We start from the raw sequence: 16,615 nt of genomic DNA, 5'->3' as shown, positions 1-16,615 counted from the left end.
GAGTGCTGTATTTCTGAGTCAAACTGGGCTCTTCCTCTAGGGGGCGCACGGCGGCTCAGAAAGATGAACACACATAACACCTCATAGATAGAGCATAGAGCAGCATTCGGTTTTTATCTTAGACACGTAGGAAATATACGCTTTTTAATGTGCAATTTCCAACGATTAGTATCTGAGTGATATACAAATAGAAAATTAAAAACAAACAAACAAGCAACTGTGATTAGTCGAGCCAGCGGAGAAAAGTGCCACGTGACAATAACGCTTACTGGACCACAACTGATCTATAGAATATAGATCATTATACAGATCAGTCAGTGGACCATAGATATATTTTATACACATCTATGTCTGGTCTGGATTCGTTTCGGTGAAAATGACACTGAAAAAAAAAAAAGGTTACTATTATTATTGTTGTTGTTATATTATATTGTTTACCTACCTATAGCCTATATCCAAATGTTGTAGATAATTACAGTGTTAGGCTTTTATTCTTTTGAAAACATTATACTTTTTTTTTTTTTTTACATTTAAGACTAATTCAGTTTGAAAATCACCTCACATTAAATTACATTTGATCCATTCGAAATACGGCAAGACGACAACCAACGACAATGTGTTGTGATAATTGCGTATAAATACCGATTTGCTTGGTTTCTCACATCTATTTGTATTCTGTATTATGAAGCAGCTACAAGTATTTCTTGCATCTTTTTCACATACAGCACAGGTACCACACAGAGCCAAGGGCAAACTGCTCTGACGTGGCATATTTATGACTACATTTACGCAACAAAATCTTATGCAGCCTCGCACATATTTCAGGAAATCAAGTATTTACACGTACAGCATTAGAAACGACGCTCGGGTCGCCAAGCTCTGCCTATTTTGCTGCTTTCATTTTCAAACTTACATATTTCATGAATGAATGAGATGGGGAAAAAAGCACACGACACTCCTTTTGTAATGTACCTTGCTGAACAGAGAACCCGGTTTATTATTACCATTCAGCTCCATCCACAGATAATAATACAAAGCATATTCACAAGTTGCATTTTTTGTCTTTTACAGCAGCTGTTTATCACCCCCCACCCCCCAAACATTCCTTCCTATATGCCTCCAAAACAACCACTAAATAGCCACAATTTCTAATATATCTCGTTTTGCCTCGCGTTTCTTCGATTTGGTGTGAAGACTGGCCCCAAAGATGTTCTTACAATACAAAAGCAGAACATACTCACCTTTTGTTTTTAATTAAAATAACAGAAAAATGGTTTTATACCACGTCATTGAGACAAAAGGGCAGACACCGCAGACAATAAGCCCCTCGATAACATTCTGACTACAGAAATGATATTGTACTTGCCGGGGGAAAACACAAGAGCCTGTGTATCACTGTATAAAAATGTACAGTGGCTTTATTGACATACATTCCATATGTTTACATCTGCGAGGAGGCACACCCAAGTATTGCACTTCATTAAAAGTTCTGGCTCAAAACATAACCCAGAATTATCAAAGAAAACTGAAGTGTAGAGTAGCAACATCGGAATACACATATGAAGGGTTACTGTCTTTATATACAAGATTAGATAAATCGTACACTATTTTCCTCCAGCGTAACATTCTAAAGTCCTCTTATAGCATTTGAATCTTTAGCCGTCAAACCATGATGCACTCCAAAGTGAAGGAATACTGTACAGGATTACGAAAACATAGTTAACATACAACAATAGAATCTTTAATTTGTATTTGAGAAGCTTAAATCATGGCCCATCCATGGTGGTCTCCGATTCGGTTCAAAATCCTCCATACATTGTTAGACTTCAGTGGTCAAGAGGTGTGCAACGTTTATACAAGCCGCAGGGTTACAACGGCTGCATGCAAACACGTCACAACGTTTGATTTGTTTTTTTTTTGTTCTTTTTTTTTCCATTCTTCAGTGTCTAAAGAGAGGGAGGATGCACCCTGGAGCACGGCGGCCAGTCCCAGCGTCCTCAGCATGGGACGTCCGGTTAGTATCTGCTCTCAGGCTGTGCTGAAGAGGGAGTCAGCCGCCACAGGAGGGTGAATATATATATAGAGAGAGATCATTACAGGACCATGGCGTTTAGAAGGTATGGGCATTTCTACACACACCGCAGCCCAGCGCAAACTCTTCTCCGGTGGGAGGATGTACCACATGCAGGGGACACTCGCTTCCTTCCAACTGTTTTCCTTTTGGTCCTATGAGGGAGGAATGAAAGAAAGTCAACATGCTGTCTTGCCAATTTGTTGGCTAAAGTTTCAATAACTGAAAGCAGCTTGTAATAGAACAGAGGCTTATTCAACAAGAGAAGGATGATACATGAGTTTCCAAAAAATTAAAATTTACTGTTAATTTACTCATCTTCAGGACATCCAAGATGTTTTTTTGTTTTTTTTTTTAGCTGAAACCGTAGTCCTTGGTGATTTAAAGTCAATGGCGACCGTCACTTTGAAAGTTAAAAAAAAAAAAAAAAACATATACAAGCAAAACAAAATGAATACCCGTGGCTCCTGACGATCCTTTTTAGATCTTATAAAGCGTAATGATCATCTGTAAAAGAACTGACACATTATTACCTGTAATCCACAGACTCGGCAAATGGTCCCGAGCGTGTTCACAGGAGTCTGGAACGCAAACTTCCTGGCGCGTAATGACGTACTGTATGTGCGGGAGCAAACTCGCACGTGAGCTGACACTGTTTGTTTACAACAATGTTCTATTGTTCATCAAAGTGGAACTTGTGCTTATCCTGGATCCTATATATGCGTGATCTCAATCGGGAAGATTGACTTATCCCAGGTTCCCAATGTCTGAGGTCCCGCACTTATGTCATGCGACAGGAAGTTCGCGCTCCAGACTGTCACTGCTCAAGACTGTTTGCAGAGGCTTTAGATTACAGGTAATAATGTTGTAAATAATGTTCAGTTTCTTGCAGACTGATCGTTTACCTTCATAATATGACACTGCCACAGTAAAGCCCTGCACGATGCTCATTTGAGTAAAAAAAGAAAAGAACATTTTTTGTATATGCTACATTTTTATTTATTTTTTCATCTGCATGTACAGTATGTTGATCTTGAGCATTTGTATATGCTTTTTGTTTGAGGGGGAGTTAGAGGGACTAATTATGATGGGCCACCCTTAAAAAGAGAAGGGCGGCCATTTTGAAGTGGGTTGTGTGTGTGGTGTGGTGAGGTGGCATGCTTTTGCTACCTTAACTCAAGAGCATTGGTCCAAAAATTATTTCTGAAAATAGTCACGGTGTATTAGACTTCAGAGCTGCTTTATAGGTCCACGCTCTAGTCTGGAAAATACGCCCTTTTTTGTAGACTCTACTCTGAGGATAATTTTTTTCTTCAGCTGGACAATAACCCATCTGGATTTTTCCATCTGGACTTTCGGTTTGCTGACTGCCCAAGGCAGAAAAAGGACTGATTCATCAGACTGATGAGTATTATTTGCGTTATTACTTTTTATTTCTATGGACTAAGGGACTGACGCTTTGAGGCCAATGAGCCTATTTCATGGACTTCCATTATTGGGACTATTTTGTTGGAGTATATAAAAGGGTAAACAGTTTGTTTTGTTTGGTATTACCTTCTAGCAAATGAGTAAAAAGGAACAATACAATCAAATTCTCCTTGTGATAATGATTCAACCCTTTCATAAAGAGTTGCAGTTGCTATAATAAGACCTCAATGAATCGTCAGGAGCCATGTGTATTAATTTTGTTTTGCCTTTATATATTTTTTTTGACTCTCAAAGTGACAGCAACCATTGACTTGCATTATGAATCACCATTTTAGCTAAAAACTGAAAGAAAAGAAAAACACCTACATATTGGATGGCCTGAGGGTGAGTAAATTAGCAGCAAATTTTCATTTTTTTGGGTGAATATCCCTTTAAAACATTGAAAAAGCATTTTACCAGCAGGACAATGGGGCAACTCTTCTTTTGGGACACTGGTCATCCTCTGGAAATCATCATGACAGGCGTTGCAAAAATGTGTCGTCCCAAAGCAGAAGAACACAGCCACAGAGCAACAGTAACGACATTTGTACTCCAGGAAATCTGTCCCATGTTTAGAGCACATCTACAACAAAGAGAAAGAGGTCTAAACAAACTCATACCAAATAACCACATTCCTTCTCTGTTTTGCTATGATTAGCCATAACAAAGTATTGAAAACATCCAAACGCTTTTGTAATGCAAGAAGCATTATAGTGATGAAAATTTGGGGGAGAAATTTACTTAAGATTAAACAATAAGATAAAAAATGTAATATATATATTTTTTCAATGTAATTATTTTAATGTGAAATACATGTTCTTAAATGGTTTCATGCGATTCACCAATGAACTTTGAAAAACCCTAAAGTTGATTGAAAACAGACCTGCTGATTAACTGAAATGCAGCCATGATCACCCAAGTAAATATTTAAATTTGTAAAACTAAATCATTTGGGTGAGTGGACCTCATGCAATACAATAACAATCACTGGCCAATGTATAACAGAAGCGCTGCAAAGTTTTTTTGTAGGCGAGCCTGGAGGTTAGCATCACCCTGGTTCCTTTGACAAAAAGCAAATATGATCTTTCCATTGACTTGGATTATTGCAGAAAACAAGCTCAAGATTTTATTCTATGACATAAAATACATCAGTAATACCACATATCTTAAGTTCAACACAGACCTTTTTCAAGCATTTAACCAAAAACCCATTAAAAAACCCCATTGACTTCAGGACAACAGAACCAGAAGTTTGGGGATTCATTCCTACAGCGCTCTATTGTGTTTAAAATCAGGCACACTAATGAAATGTGCTTCACCCCCACCCCGAAACACACTGTTGTCCCACTGACCTGTGCTCTGGACACATCTGAGCACGCTCCACAGATGAGCTCACGGGGATCATAATCGTCACCTTGTCCTGCTTCCGCATCACAGCGAGCTTCTCCCCCAAAATAGGCCTGGATGAGTAAGAAGTTCCACTGTTAGCACGACAGCTGGAGAAACAGCTTCATTACGGCAATGTCTTCTAAACAGATTAAGATACGCCTGTTCTTTTAAATCTCATTTCATGCCGTCATGCCAAGCAAATAGCTCTTCCCCCACAGGAGTGAGCTGCGCTTCATCTTTTTTGTCAACCATGTTTTTCCATTTTATTCAAAGTAAACAGAGACATCTCTAAGGGGACAGTTCACTCAAACCCAATTATCGAGAAATGCTTTCTTTCTTCTGAAGGTTTCCTCAGCCACTATATAGCAGGAAGATTCTTGAAAAACTTTTGTGTTCCCCTGAAGATTTGCAACCACTATACAAAACAGAAAACACGCAGGGAACAGAGTGACATGAAGATCTAACCTTTTTGCACTTGAAGCAAACGTAGTAAGCATATCTGTTCATGGCAAATCCAGCGGGGTTGTTGTGGAATCGAGCTCCAGACATTGTGATGGCTTCACTCTTGTGTAGTCCTTCATACTCCAGTCTCATTAAAGCCTTTCTCCTCACGTCCTCGTACAGCTCTTTGATTGGGTCCAGCAGGTCTTTTAGGACAGAGTGGTTTATTTTGTTCTTAAAAGAAAAAAAAAAAAACAGCACAGATATAAATAAATAAATGGCACATCAAGCGTTGGATATCATGAACTAGCAATGTCTAGCTGATAGAGTTGAGACTGGCTTTGGTTCTTGAAGAAAACATGATTTTGTACGTGATTTAGTTGGTTTTGATGCCACAGCCATTAAAGGAATAGTTCACCCCAAACTACCATCTTTTACTCACTTCATCATCATTTATGCCGACATACTTCAAAATTTCCCATTCTATGAAGAAAATCAGTCATAGTTTGGACTGATATGACTGAGCAAATAACAGAATTTTCACTTTTCATTATCCCTTGAACTATAAGATTAGGGGTAAAATCGAATTGTCCGATATTTTTTTATTGTACTTAAACTGTATTAAACTTTTTTTTACAAATGCAATAAAAATACAGGTATCAGAACTTGGTATCGGCGAGTACCAAAAATGAAAGTATTGGTATTGGTCTCATTCTGGAAAAAAGTGGTATGGTGCATTCCTATAAGAAACACTACTATTGTAGTAATATAAAAATATATATAGCAAGGTATTTAAGAAAAAAACAATAATATTTTACAGTACAACTGTTAAATTACAATACAAATATTTATGTCTTAAATTCTTCATTTTAAAATATTAAACATCCAAGGTTTTTTGGCAGAAAATTGAGCAGTCCAGCCATTCTCTTTCCTAAGCGCTTTTCACTACAAGCTTGGGAAGATGGTTAGTGCATGTTGCATTTCCAGTGAAAACTCTGGATCATGAGCTTCACGTGAGTAATGAACACAGTGGCCCACTTCACTCTGAAACGCATGGCGCATATACTTCATTAAATCAGTCTGTCATTTTATAATCGCACTAAACCATATTGCAATTTCGATTAATCTTTCAGCCCTACCTTTAACTCTCCTAAAGCGAGTCCAGACTAGCTTATTTACCTTGCAAATAGGGCAAGACATGAACCCGAAGGTTATCCTAGGCCCAAGCCATCGGTTCTCCAGAACCCTTCTTGTGCACTGAAGATGAAACACGTGACTGCAGTCCAGCTGAAAACAAGCCAGGGCAGATAATTACACGCTGATCTCCTGTATGTATGCATGTACTGTATGTATGCATGAATTATTCTGTTGTACCTGGATTGCTGGGGCAGCAGACAGAGCCTCAGTGAAGCAAATCATGCACATATCATCAGCATCCTGTTTCAGAGAGGCTTCAGTTTTGAAACAACCATGTAGGCAGGGAAGACACAGCTCTTCATTTTTGACCCCTCCACACGGGTGGCCGCACGGATGAGTCTTACTGCAGGCCAGTTTTGCATACTCCTATACACAATATGATTGTAAGATCACTCAATTCCAGTAAAACATTTAACCGTGTAAACAAAGTATATCATTCTGCTAAAAAACGTTAACATTTTGAGCAAATACCTGACAGTCTTGATCTGAACATACACTTCCTACAGCGGACAGCTCTGTGCCGTTCCTGGTGCCGCAGAAGCGGCAGGCGTCTGAACTGCTGGAAGCTGGTTTACCTGAAGGACATTACAATGATGCTATTTTAGCTATAACTATTTGTACAATAAAGCCACAATTCAGATAAAAAGGAATTTTGAAAATAGGATGAATCACAGCTGTGGCCTAACGGTTAACGGTCAGGGTCAGAAATTACGCAAAAGTGACAAAAATGCCCAAGATAATTAAATTGTGCGGGCAAAGCACCCCTGAAGTGAACTGCTCTGATTTGATCTGTTATCTAACATGTATTGATATTCTGTTATAGGCTTATGTCGTGATGGGTTTAGTGCCTCTGTAGTGACCTGTAACTGTATTTACAGTCTCAGAGGTGAGTGCTGTTGACTGTGTAGGTTATATAAAGTGATTAACATTAAATCAATAAAAGAAAACGGCTATGAAAACACTGAATATGAAGAAAACACTCCCAAAAAACTAAAGCTTGAAACAGTCAATATATATGAAATATAACAGTGCCCAGCCAATTAAAATATATCAGAATATTTATTATAACTTGTACATTAATTACAACTACTTTTGTGTATGATTTCATTTCATAGGTAACAGCCATAATTAGAGATGCACCGATTACAATTTTCTAGGCCGATTCCGATTTCTCATTGAGTTTGACCTGCCGATACCGATTTTAGCCGATTCCGATTAAATTTTTTTCTAACCACTTTACAGCACACACAAATATTTATTTTCGATCTTTTCTTTAACCCTTTCACGCGTAAGTTTAAAATATTCTAACTGACACCCCCACTCCCAGAGTGAGTTTTTTCAAGGCGAACGTTCCCTTTAATGTTTCCATGGGGACGCGTCACGCGATACACCGCAGCCACAATAATACTGTATGATAGATGTGTCGCTTTTATTTCGCTTTTCCTTTTTTATTCAAAATATTATAATATAACAAACTTGCTTACCATGTCATCAACTAGCCTATCTGATATTCCGATTCTCAAATACGTGTAAGTGAGTGTGTTTGGTCGTTTAAAAACCTTTATAAATAATCTTGATCTATAACATGAGATGGGTGCCGCAATGTTGTCCTGTCAGTCGGATTTACAGCACGTGAATTCGTCAGTTTCTCCCGAAATAAATGCAAGAAAGTGGCCGGTGAACTGAGAAGAATAGAGTAAACACTGCTTAGTTGTGATATATGACAGCGCTGAACGCGTCCGACTCTGGCTCAGCGCCAGCCAACGCGCGAAAGCACAGTTTGAATCTGGCAGTTATGCGACGTCACTGAACATTCTAAATGTGGCACCGTAACGTTACTCTCAGGGGCACAGAAATAAAAATCCCATATATGAGACCGTACCTCTCAAAAGGTTAATCATGCGGCGCCCGAGTGCATTTGACCGGCATAAAATCGGCATATGTCAGACTGACCGGCCGGTCGCCGGTCATGGCCGATCACGTGAAAATCGGCCAATTCCGGTCACCAGCCGATCAATCGGTGCATCTCTAGCCATAATTGCTCTAACTGTGAATTTATATACTTGATTCAAATGGTCATGCTAGGTTTTATATTTATATTATATTTTATACAAATACTTTGTTGAACACTGCAGTACTGACAAAGTTTGAGTCCAGTTTGCAACATTTCCCCTCTTCTCCTCAACATGTCCCATCTTCTCTCTAGATTATTAAACATGATTACAAATTGAAGAAAAGTCACCTGTGTGTTCACGGAACTCCACCATGGCCTTCATGGTCTTGGAATCAGCCAATGCCATGAGCCAAAAGAGTTTGGTTCTACCGCAACCTTCATGTAGGTCCACTTTAATGGCTTCCTCCTCCTCCTTAAAGACCTGCACAAGACATTGTGTTACGAGAAATTTAATAAGATCCTATTTCTTATTCCAACTCCAATTATTCAATTCCTGCAGTACTTTTACAGAAGCACCTATTTTTGTTCTTATAACTGTATCATTATACCATATTTACCAAGTACCATTTATTATATTAATCTCAAGTGTGTATTTTTAACAAACAAAGCATTTGAACAACCAGCCAGTAACTACGCGCTTCTCAACCCAAGTTGTGAACCATAATTTATCAAACTGACACTGATTGGATCTGTGTGAGCGCTCGGGTTCACCTGTCTCTGGTGGGAACGCGTGCGCCGGTGGAGATGGAGGAACCGGTCACAGTCAGTGCACAGGTTTCCACATGCATTACACAGAATGATGGCTGCCGTCTCTCCGTCGTCATGGTTATCACACATGGGCTGGGAAATAAAAGTCAAGGTGAAGAGGTAAAGAGCTCATTCTCGAGTGAAGGACTGTAATGAACTTGATTGTGCTTTATTAGCATCCCAGAGGCCTATTTAGCCCAATGTGCCGTACCATCTGCTTCTGCTGCCCATCTTTGCCCATCCAGCGACCTGAAGACAGTCGGTCCACGTGGTCCTGGTCCAGCACACACAGAGAGGCCAATGCGAGCCACAGCTAAAGAGAGGAAGTAGAACAATTTGAATTTTATATGGAAGTCTTTCAAACACACATTGCCCAGTGAATTTCCATGACTTTTAAAGTCATTTCCAGTCCTGGATAAGGATTATATTTATTGTAATATATTTATAAAAATGTTATTTATGTGTTATATTTTTAGTTGGTATAATGGTTTGAGGTAATATTTTTTTTTTGTACTTTTCTTTTGAGGTAATTTTTTTTAAAGCTGTTGTTGTGCAAATGAGCAGCCAGATCGCATTGAGGCTTTTCTGTTAGAACGGTGTCGTTTAAGCGGCTCCTAAGTTAATGACTAATGATCTTTACAACGGAAGTGAATCAATAAAAACTAACTTTAGCTGGACAATAACTTTATTCCAGAGCTGCTGTAAAGCCAAAACAATCTCTGTTACTGTATCATCACTGTAAAGCTGCTTTGAAACAATCTATATTGTTAAAAGCGCTATATAAATGAAGGTGACTTGACTTGAAGCATAGAAATAAAAACAAAATATGCAAAGCACCACTTACTACTTACTATAAGGTATAAGTGTGACAGTCATATAAACTATTAAATGAATAATGCTTAACAATTCCCCAATGCCCTCATTCGAATTATATGAATGATGGTTGGCTGCGATGTTCAGGCACCAGAGAACCTCAGCCCTGAGGGCTGATGTTTGTGACGGTAAGGTCTGCTGTCTGGCTATCGCTGCCGTGGTGGCTCTGGTTTGCTGCTGAGGTGGTGCGATGACAGCTGACCTTAAGTTGGCATGATTTGCCACGATCTGTGTAGTGCTGCTAGCATCGCAAAACAACGAAATAGGGAGCTGCTCCCCCCTCACGCGAATCCTCTGCTGGTGAATGTTCGACCCACTGTGTGACTTGATAGCGGTAATGCCGTTCCAGGTAACATTTATAGTTTTTTTTTGCAGACAGTGCAAAATGCTTCCCAGTCATTTCCCATGACGGGCTTAAGCTAGTCTTTAAATGACGGGTCGTCAACCCAAGTTTGCGAAAACGTACATTTCCCCATTTCACACTGTAAGTCTGGCTAATATCAGGCTAAAGTAAGGCTAATATCAACTGAGGTAAAAAGGCGGTAAATGTTGTTGGCGTCGCTGATAGGCTATCAACCACGGAACTCACACAGTTTACTTCTACGTCATTGCTATCAACTCCAACTCACTCAGGTCCTGTTAGCACCGTATATATTTTTAAACTATGCTAGATGAAGTTAAAACACGGAGACACAAATATTAAGCAAAAAAAATGGAAACTCATATATTGAGGTGGTGATGAAAAATTTACTACCAAGTCAAATTGCGTTTGTTACCTTTTACTACCTTTCAAGGGCCTTCATTTTGGTAGATTCTTTTTACTACCTTTTACTACCGTGCAGACACCCTGTGATGTATCTGACAGCTCTAACTGAAGGATCCTGAGTAATACTGACCTAGTTTGCAAACGTTCAGTTGTGACAGAGTGAGTGCAGTGGAGTCGTACCCGAGTGGTGGCAATGCAGCGCACTGGAGAGCGATGCTCCTCTTCCATCTTAGTGAGAGCAATGATGGTCTCAGCAATAGCATTCTTAGTCACCCTTGACCAGGCATCCGAGAGGTGTCCCTGGGGTAAAAAGACACTTAAATGATGAAGGACCATTTCTGCAAAGGCATTAAACACATCTGCAGGAGATCAAGTTAAGCAGTGAAAGATTATACATTATATCATTCATAAACATGCAGCTGAACAGCAAATCTGCTGCATATTAAGATGAAAATGGTGTTCAGGATTAGATGGGCCATTACTACTCACGGCAGCCATGTCTTTGACTAGTTTAATGATGATCTCAGCGATCTGGGGTGGAGTGGAGCCCTTCATCCACCAGTGACTCAATCCACGCCGTATGTAACTGCACAAACACCAATAAAAGGTTATTAAATAAACATATTTTTAATAAAAAAAATAGTGTGGCCAGCAAAAAACATTTGTCACAATGAAGATATTTTTAATCAAATTAAAATCTACGAAAAGTCAGTTACACCAAAACTTTGACAAGTTCATGAAGACATCATAAAAATAATCCATATAAATCATCTAACCGCATCTAAACCAAGCCTTCTGAAGAGACATGATTGCTTTATATAATGAACAAGTTTAATTTAGGCTTTTATTCTCATATAAACATTAATCAATGCACATACATCGAGCACATCAAGTATAGTAACGCTGTAAGCTCAAATGATGTGTGAGAACCAAAGAACCAACCAAAGTTTTTTCTTGCGTGTCACGCAAAGCACGTTCAAGATTTGTTTACCATTTTTTATTATACTGCTCGATTCATATGGATTTGTTTTACAATCTCTTTATGAACTGTTTGAAACGTCAATGTTTTGGTGTAACAAACTTTCAATTGAGGGGCAGAAATCCTTCAGGTTTCATTTCACTTTGTTTTTTGAAAGTATTATGGGTTTGGGACGACATGAGGGTGAGTAAATGATGACAGAAGTACAATTTTTTGGGTGAACTATCTCTTTAAATGTACACCGTGATTAATCCCACTTAAATTTTATGAAGTATTTTAAACAATTCTGAAATCAAATTTTGAGAATGGCCAATTGCAAGCCAGCTGACCTTGAGTTGAAGATCATGGGTAGGGTGACTGTAGTGACCCCTTTGCCTGCTGCCATGCCAGCTGTGCCACCTATAGTGGTGCCCTTCGCCTTGAGCTGCACAGTGAGGGCCTTGGCGATGCAGCCCAGAAACATATCTAATATGCCCAGTTTGGTCCAATCGCCCTTCTCAGTGGAGTGGATGATGTCACTGATGTCTGCTGGTGGTAGCGCCTTTACGCCAATGACGCTGGCCAAGCGCATGGGAGTGACCTCAGGAAGAACGCGTCTGAGCAGTGACGTCACCTGTATGGCAAGTACAGTGTTGCACATCAGATCCTGATACTAGAAAGTCAAGACTAGCGGGGTTCATGATGCATTCACAAACCTGTCTCTGGACACGTGGCGAGGCAGTGTGAAGTAGGGAAAAGAGGTCCTGCAGTAGGGTGAGCTGCTGGGCTAGATACTGCCGGCCAACGTTAGATCCACTCAAGGCCAGCACCATAGACAACAGCTCAAAGCAGTACGCATCAGAGGAGGCGTCATCATCGCTGGGCTGAGAGTTTGCGTTCTCTTTGCTGGAGATGGCATGCTCCCATTCCTCCCGCACACGCGTGGCCTCCATACGGATGGCCTGGACGATATGGGCACATACCTAAGGGAGGCAAACAGTCAAGCGAAATCAAAGAACAAACTGGTGTGACATTTCAAACTAAATCAGGCCAAAACTAAGTTTGTTTGGAGTTCGTTTCAGGAGTTGGATAGAGCACTTCACGGAAAAGTTCGCTACGGCTGGTAAACGCATATCATCAAGCTACCATCTACTAAATGATAATCCTAAATACTACTACTTTAAATTGAGCAGTTATGAATAATTATGTCTGAAATAATTAATTTATAATTGTTAAATACTTATTTATTAGCCCTAGAAAAACCACTTTGCTTTTCTTTCAAACACTTGTTTTGTGTGGATATTTTCATAAATTAATTAATTTTACCATGGTGAATAAGAAGTCAGTGACTGCCACTGGGGGTGAAATGCGGCAATCTTATGAGAATGCCGGAGACAGTGAAAACGCTGCTTTAGCATGTCACTAAACAAATAATGCAATACTCTAATAAATAAAAAATAGTGGCTAAACAATCGATTTGTCATTAGATTAAACAATTTTTGTTTATATTTTTGGTATTTAACTTAGTATATTTATATTCAACACTTCTATCTGATTTTTAGGCAGCTCACTAGGTTTTTTAGAGAGCCTAGAGTAGTTTTAATGGTGTTACCTGTTTCTGAAGGTTGGTCAGTTTACTCCTGCTGAAAATAATGCCAACCATGTGTTCCTTTAAGTCTGCATCAGATGGAGCCTGAAGACGAAACATTTAAACAGAATTTACCAATTTCATCTCATGCTTCAGCACTTGATATGGCATTAAGCAATGATTGTAAGGAGCCACCAAACATGGCAGATGCTGGTACTGACCTTGTCTTCACCCTCAGGTGAGGAGAGCAGGTTCTTCTCTTCTTGTTCTGGTGTTGGTTCTGCATCCCCACAAATTAGTTTTCCAAATACCTACACGAACACATCAACATGACTATTATACTATTTGCCTTCCCTTTAAACAATACCCAGAAATGGGTGTTTGAAATGCTGAAAAAACATTTTTTTCACACAAAAGTGTTTGATGTATAATCAATGTCTCTGGTATGGTGGTACAAACGTTTATAACATAAAAATACTGCAATTTGTGTGAAAACAGCCTTAGTGACCCGTTTGAGATGGTTTTCAAATGCTCCCCTGCATATTTGAGTTTACGCTCAGAAGTGTGTCAAAGGTATGTATTGCGTTTAGCAGCGTCGAGCATTGTTTAAGATCAGACACAATCAAAACAGTTCAGCACTTGTTCACTGACTGAGTTCTGCATGCTCACGAATCCTCTCATTATAACCAATAGTGTAGACACGATGTAAATAAAAGATTTATGGTGCAGTGTAGTCAACAGGTGTTTTCTGTAGAAGTTTCACTGAACTGAAGCATTTGACAGGTTCACAGTGTTTATAAAGGGAGTGTACTTTGCTCACTTTCTGTTTCCATTCACAATTTGGATAAATGTCTTCGTGTCAAACTAGTCAAGTCGCAGGTACAAAATTAAATAAGTGCTGCTGTTGTATAACGGGCCAGATATTCTGTTAAGTATTGCGGGTGCAAGTTTACCAAACAGGACCTGTGAGGGTTTTGGGCTTACCTGTGACGTAATAAGGCGGAAGACACGCAGCGTCTCAGCTTCACAGTTTTTCTGCTGGGCTACACTGGCTGATATCTGCCCAGCAATCTTGATGCTGTCGCCCTCCTTCCAGCCAAGCACTTTGACCTGCCGAACCCTAAGTGTGTTCTCAGGACCCTTAAGCTCGATCTTGATCACATGGTGGTCCCCTCCAGGCAGCTCGCTGGTCACCCAGCCCATGTGCCTTGAGTCTAAGTCAATCTGAGACAACAAAAAGACCATTCAGTGAAATGTCCCTGAAGACCCTTAGGGACCCAGACTGGTCTGGTGATCTACATTTCGATGCAGACATTTTGGTTGTTGCCTTGTAGCTCCTTAACCTCAAGACTATGAGTTTAACTGTCTTTTCAACTCTAAATTAAAATAATGTGACATGCAGAAGTACAGACAAGAGGTTGTGTTAACACATTTTTCTGTCATTTACCAAATTGTAAAAACATTGATAGATAATCACTTTCATAGATAAACCCTTTTCTTTTCGACTAATAAGAAAATATCATATTGTGTCTAAATTGCTTCTCTATTTTAAAAACATTACCCCAGTGAATTTAAATGCTGAAACAATGCATTTGTAAATGTATTTCGAAATATAATAATATACATTGTATTTAACGAGTCATTGCATAATGAAAATCTACCTTAGGCACAATTATTCTGGATGTTATGGTAATTACCAGTGCTTGGTATCAAAGAATTTATTGATGTGTGCAATAAAAGGTGAGCAACTAGCTTATCTTTCTTAATTTAATTTATGAAGTCTCTCTACATCTACATTTACATAGACAAGTGCAATAGTATACATCTATTTAAATATCAGGGAAATGAAAACAAGTTGATAAATTCAAAAAGGCCAAAGTAAAAAAAAAATTGTACAACCCAGCCTGTTAAAGTGAATTAACAGCAGTGGATCTGGTATAGACACATATCAGCATGAAAATCCATGAACTGCAGTGCATTTGGTGTAGACACATATCACAGCGTGAAAATTCAAAGTCCTACCTGTTTGATCCTGCAGAGATCTTCCACAGCCTTCCCACAAAGGAATATCATTGATGTGACTTTATTCTGACAGAAAACAGAGCAAAGGTTATATAAATCAATTGCTGTTAATGGCCACATGTATTAAAATGAGCAAAAAAACACACACAAAAAATAGAAAATGGTCAAGAAAAAATACCATATGTGAAGGTTTTATGTACTTTGAACACTTCATTAAGTGTGTATACAGAATTAACAGTTGGCCAATAGTGTTATTGATATACTGATTGACAAAGAACAGACAGACAAACAGAAAGAACAACAGTTCGCAAACTCACTCCAATGTCACGAGAGTTGTCAACATGGATAGAGACATATGACGCATTGATGCCTTTCACGCAGCTTATAGTGATGCTCTTTGTTTTGTTCTTATCTTCATCTCCAGACTCCCAGAACGTCTCAGTGGAGCCATCAGTCAGGCTGCCAATCATGGCTGGTCGACTGGATGTTTTAATGTCCACCACGCTAGTCAGATCTTTCAGACAGGTCACCACACAAAGTTCCTGCAATATATGTAAAATGGAAACCTTGAATGCAATATAAGGTGTTTTAGATAAAAAAAACAAATGTAAAGGCAACAGGGAAAAAAGTCTGATGAAAATATTCCCACCTGACTGATTGCTTCGTATCCCGACTGTACACTGATGTTAAAACTCTCTTCACTGTCCCCATCGTCTGATTTGGACAGGATGTTGTTGATGTGGTGAAATACATTACTCTGGTGCAGGAACTGATGATCTGACTGTTTGAATTTAAGGCTCCAACACCTGGTGAAACAGCAAAAAGTGACTAGATTTGTATATTTTTTAAGAAAATGTGAGTTGTGTAATGAGGCGGAGTTCTTTTAGCATGTTTATATGAAGTTGCAAGATTGTTATATGCTGCTAATGGTGTTTCTATGCAGAGGCAGAAGATACCTCAGAGCCATCTGCTGAAGTGAGCTTCCACTGGGAAGAGACATCATAAGGTCAGAGATGGTTTGGAGCAGACGGTGGAAGGTGTGGGGCAGCGGGTGAGCCGCTTCTCCTGCGATGAGGATGTCAGACAGGGGGTGCTCACAGACACCTAAATCCTTCTCCTGCAAGAAAGAGGAAAACTACCCC

The 16,615-nt window shown here is 39.3% G+C and overlaps 1 protein-coding gene across 20 annotated transcripts in view; it reads right to left on the bottom strand.

Annotated features, from left to right (window-relative positions):
• Positions 1–1,392: 1,392 nt before the first annotated feature.
• The window catches only part of mycbp2 (MYC binding protein 2), a 110,792-nt gene continuing 95,569 nt past the window's right edge, over positions 1,393–16,615 (bottom strand). For all 20 annotated transcript variants that reach the window (XM_084420735.1, XM_084420752.1, XM_084420750.1 and 17 more), the window contains 21 exons: positions 16,430–16,590; positions 16,123–16,279; positions 15,791–16,015; positions 15,474–15,539; positions 14,436–14,675; positions 13,673–13,762; positions 13,476–13,556; positions 12,580–12,846; positions 12,214–12,497; positions 11,395–11,491; positions 11,086–11,205; positions 9,478–9,579; positions 9,231–9,359; positions 8,808–8,940; positions 7,037–7,140; positions 6,743–6,931; positions 6,548–6,655; positions 5,393–5,602; positions 4,891–4,998; positions 3,956–4,121; positions 1,393–2,226 (listed from right to left, as the gene is read on the bottom strand). In XM_084420735.1, coding sequence (XP_084276861.1) covers positions 2,111–2,226; positions 3,956–4,121; positions 4,891–4,998; positions 5,393–5,602; positions 6,548–6,655; positions 6,743–6,931; positions 7,037–7,140; positions 8,808–8,940; positions 9,231–9,359; positions 9,478–9,579; positions 11,086–11,205; positions 11,395–11,491; positions 12,214–12,497; positions 12,580–12,846; positions 13,476–13,556; positions 13,673–13,762; positions 14,436–14,675; positions 15,474–15,539; positions 15,791–16,015; positions 16,123–16,279; positions 16,430–16,590 — 3,153 coding nt within the window. In that variant the 3' untranslated portion in view covers positions 1,393–2,110. The remainder of the gene's footprint in view (positions 2,227–3,955; positions 4,122–4,890; positions 4,999–5,392; positions 5,603–6,547; positions 6,656–6,742; positions 6,932–7,036; positions 7,141–8,807; positions 8,941–9,230; positions 9,360–9,477; positions 9,580–11,085; positions 11,206–11,394; positions 11,492–12,213; positions 12,498–12,579; positions 12,847–13,475; positions 13,557–13,672; positions 13,763–14,435; positions 14,676–15,473; positions 15,540–15,790; positions 16,016–16,122; positions 16,280–16,429; positions 16,591–16,615) is intronic.

The sequence above is a fragment of the Rutilus rutilus genome (assembly GCF_951802725.1).
Source record: "Rutilus rutilus genome assembly, chromosome: 10".
Lineage (NCBI taxonomy): Eukaryota > Metazoa > Chordata > Actinopteri > Cypriniformes > Leuciscidae > Rutilus > Rutilus rutilus.
Note: the sequence above shows the minus strand (reverse complement) of the source record. Positions and strands in the feature narration are given on the sequence as shown.